Source organism: Pochonia chlamydosporia (genome assembly GCF_001653235.2).
Source record: "Pochonia chlamydosporia 170 chromosome Unknown PCv3seq00033, whole genome shotgun sequence".
NCBI classification, from domain to species: Eukaryota; Fungi; Ascomycota; class Sordariomycetes; order Hypocreales; family Clavicipitaceae; genus Pochonia; species Pochonia chlamydosporia.
The window spans coordinates 15,829-18,729 of record NW_019154068.1 but is presented as its reverse complement, the minus strand read 5'-3'; the positions used below and the strand labels follow the sequence as shown (position 1 = coordinate 18,729).

Genomic DNA, 2,901 nt, shown 5'->3' with positions numbered 1-2,901 from the left:
AATTTCGGGAATCTCTCTACAACCCTACTCGGTCTTGAATTCTAAGTGGACAAACCCTAGAGTGCTCACACATCTCAGGTCCATGTGATGCACATTTTCCATCATATTGGGGTCGATAAAAACAATATCATTGTAGTAATTAAACCAGCACCCTTGGCGTCTATTACCTGCACGCCCGAACTTGAAGCCACCGACCATGTCGCTGGCCCGCCGAGACTCATGACATACAGCCCGCAACGCAGGCGGTGGGTGTTTCCTTTTCAGCTTCACAAGCGGTGGATCTTCCGGGTTGAGCTGGTGTCGAGCATGTGGTTGCCGGAGCATAACCCACGGTTCAAAAATGCGCTTGCTTGGCATCGCCATCTTCCAGATTTCTAAACGCAACTCGAGCGGTAGCTCATTGAAGCGGAAGGGTTTAGGCTGTTCGTGTACGTGTGAAATCGCAATATTCGATAGCTCAGCCATATCCATTTGGTCAGTAACCTCAGATGGCTCAGCTTTCGAGTCCGTAGCTAGAAGAGAGGTTCAGCCAACGTTATGGCAGTGAAGGCTGATGCGAGGGTAATGTTTGTGCAAGTCACTTACCCTTATTGTCACGTTCAGCATGCTCATTCGAATCGAGCTGACTGATCATCTGCTCTAAGCTTTTAAACCCATCTTTGATGATACGGGTGAGCTCCTTAAAAGCATTTTCATTGTTGAATGGAGGGGGCTGCGGAGTTGTTGCCATTGTCGCGGCTGTAACAGCAGGCCCAAGTTGCCAAAGCCACAACGTGCCGATATCAAAGCAGGAAAACTAGCGAGGAGTATGTACTTGACAATCGTCCCGGAAGATACAGCGTTGGGCTTCCCATGTATTAAATGCCTGTAAAAATTATACTGATGTTGTGAGAAAAAATTGTTGCGGCTGTGAAAGGGTGCGACCAACAGTATATACACGCGACTTTCTATCCTGTACTTGGCTTGGCCTTGGCTTTTGTCTCACGCACCGTCTCGCCAAAAGACAAACAGCACCCTAGTCCTCATTCCCAAGCAACGCTTCTGACCTCTGTCCTGCACAAAATTAGTTGCCTCAGTGGGACAGTCTTGAAAAAATTGTCAACAGACTCATTTCGACCAACAGAAGGAAAGAAACTTCATCAATGAGAAACTTAACGGTTGGCAGGTAAAAATTTCTGGCTTGGGTTCGCCAAATAAGAACAAAACAGGGTGCAAGCATATTATAGCCCAGTGTGTCCAATAGTGTGATATTACCATATATGATTAGATTTTCGAAGGTCATATCATGTATGATATGGCCATGACCCTCACCATATCATATAAGGCTAATATGATATGATCACAATATATGGTAATATACACGGCCATATTATTCACGTGATAGTCCTACGTCTGCGAATTGATCGCAGATACGCAACAGCAGCCGGGCAGCCACAGCCCAATCAAAGTCTCATCAGCTATGGAAATTATAGTGGAATCTCTCCGCCTGCATCAAGGTCGTCGGCAAAGGCCACCCTGCTGCCTTTGCCAAGCCATGATTTGAGGCATTCCGTCGCCTCAATACTTTCAATGCCCATGCGATTCCTACGGTCTGTAATAGTGATCTTTGTACCCGAAAACAGGCGTTCTGGCTCCGCCGACATTGCCGGAATGGACAATACATCTAAAGCCATAATAGATAGAGCTGGGTAAGACTTCCTCTGAGTAGGCTCAAGCCACCAGGATCGAGGATCCGTCACTTCTGGTACTATTGGAGCAAGAAGATACTTTGTGTAACGTAATCCACAAGCGAGTGGAACACACAAGCGAGTGGAACACACAAGCGAGTGGAACACACAAGCGAGCGGAACACTCCACTTAGACTTAACAAAGCCGTTCTTTAATGTCGATTTCTTCCGCCTACAAACATGCAAGCCGTACAAAATGAGAGAAATCTAATGCTAGCGATTCAGGCTAGGCAACAAGACCGCAATCTTAGTGCACGAGCTGCTGCACGGACGTATAATGTCAGCCTCACAACATTAACGCGCCGGTCCAAGGGAATTACATCACGGCGAGATACTATGCCTAATTCGCGGAAACTTACAGATTTAGAGGAATCTACAATCCTCCAATACATCCTTGACCTAGATTCGCGGTCATTTCCTCCTCGGCTTAGTGGTGTGGAAGATATGGCGAATCGCTGCTTAGAGATCGCAACGCGCCTCCTGTGGAGATAAATGGGCTTCAAACTTCGTTAAGCGCCACAAGAGCTTACTACGCGTTTTACGCGTAAATATGACTACCAGAGGGCCTTATGCGAAGATCCAACGATAATTGAGCCTTGGTTTAAGCTTGTGCGCAACACTGTCTCGAAATACGGCATCCTAGATGAGGATTTCCATAACTTTGACGAGGCTGGCTTTATGATGGGCGTGATCTCAACCACAGTGGTTGTTACAAGCTCTGAAAGACGTGGCAAGGCAAATCTAGCTCAGCCAGGTGATAGAGAATGGGTTTTAGTACTTCAATCTATTAATTCTCGGGGGGAGGCTATCCCGCCATTTATCATCGTTGCGGGGCAATATCACCTCGCGAACTGGTACGAAGATAGCGCGTACAAAGGATTGGGTTATCTCAACAACTCATAACGGCTAGACTACAAATGAGAAAGCTGTAGATTGGATCCAGCACTTCGAAAAGCATACTCAGCCTCAAACTCGTGGCGCATATCGTCTTCTTATCCTAGATGGGCACGAAAGTCACCACTCAACTGAATTCGAGTTATTCTGCAAAGACCATAAGATTATCACGCTCTGTATGCTGTCTCATTCATCTCACATTCTTCAGCCACTAGATGTTGGCTGTTTTGGGCCCTTAAGAAGGCATATGGCAAAGAAATTGAAGGACTTATGAGGGCGC

At 46.6% G+C, this 2,901-nt stretch overlaps 1 protein-coding gene across 1 annotated transcript in view; it reads right to left on the bottom strand.

Annotated features, from left to right (window-relative positions):
- VFPPC_18633 (hypothetical protein) overlaps nt 1-730 on the bottom strand; it is a gene marked incomplete at both ends in the record, with an annotated part of 4,079 nt that extends 3,349 nt beyond the window's left edge. Inside the window, 2 exons of the mRNA XM_022430217.1 lie at nt 229-512; nt 586-730. Coding sequence (XP_022284790.1) covers nt 229-512; nt 586-730 — 429 coding nt within the window. The remainder of the gene's footprint in view (nt 1-228; nt 513-585) is intronic.
- Nucleotides 731-2,901: the final 2,171 nt, after the last annotated feature.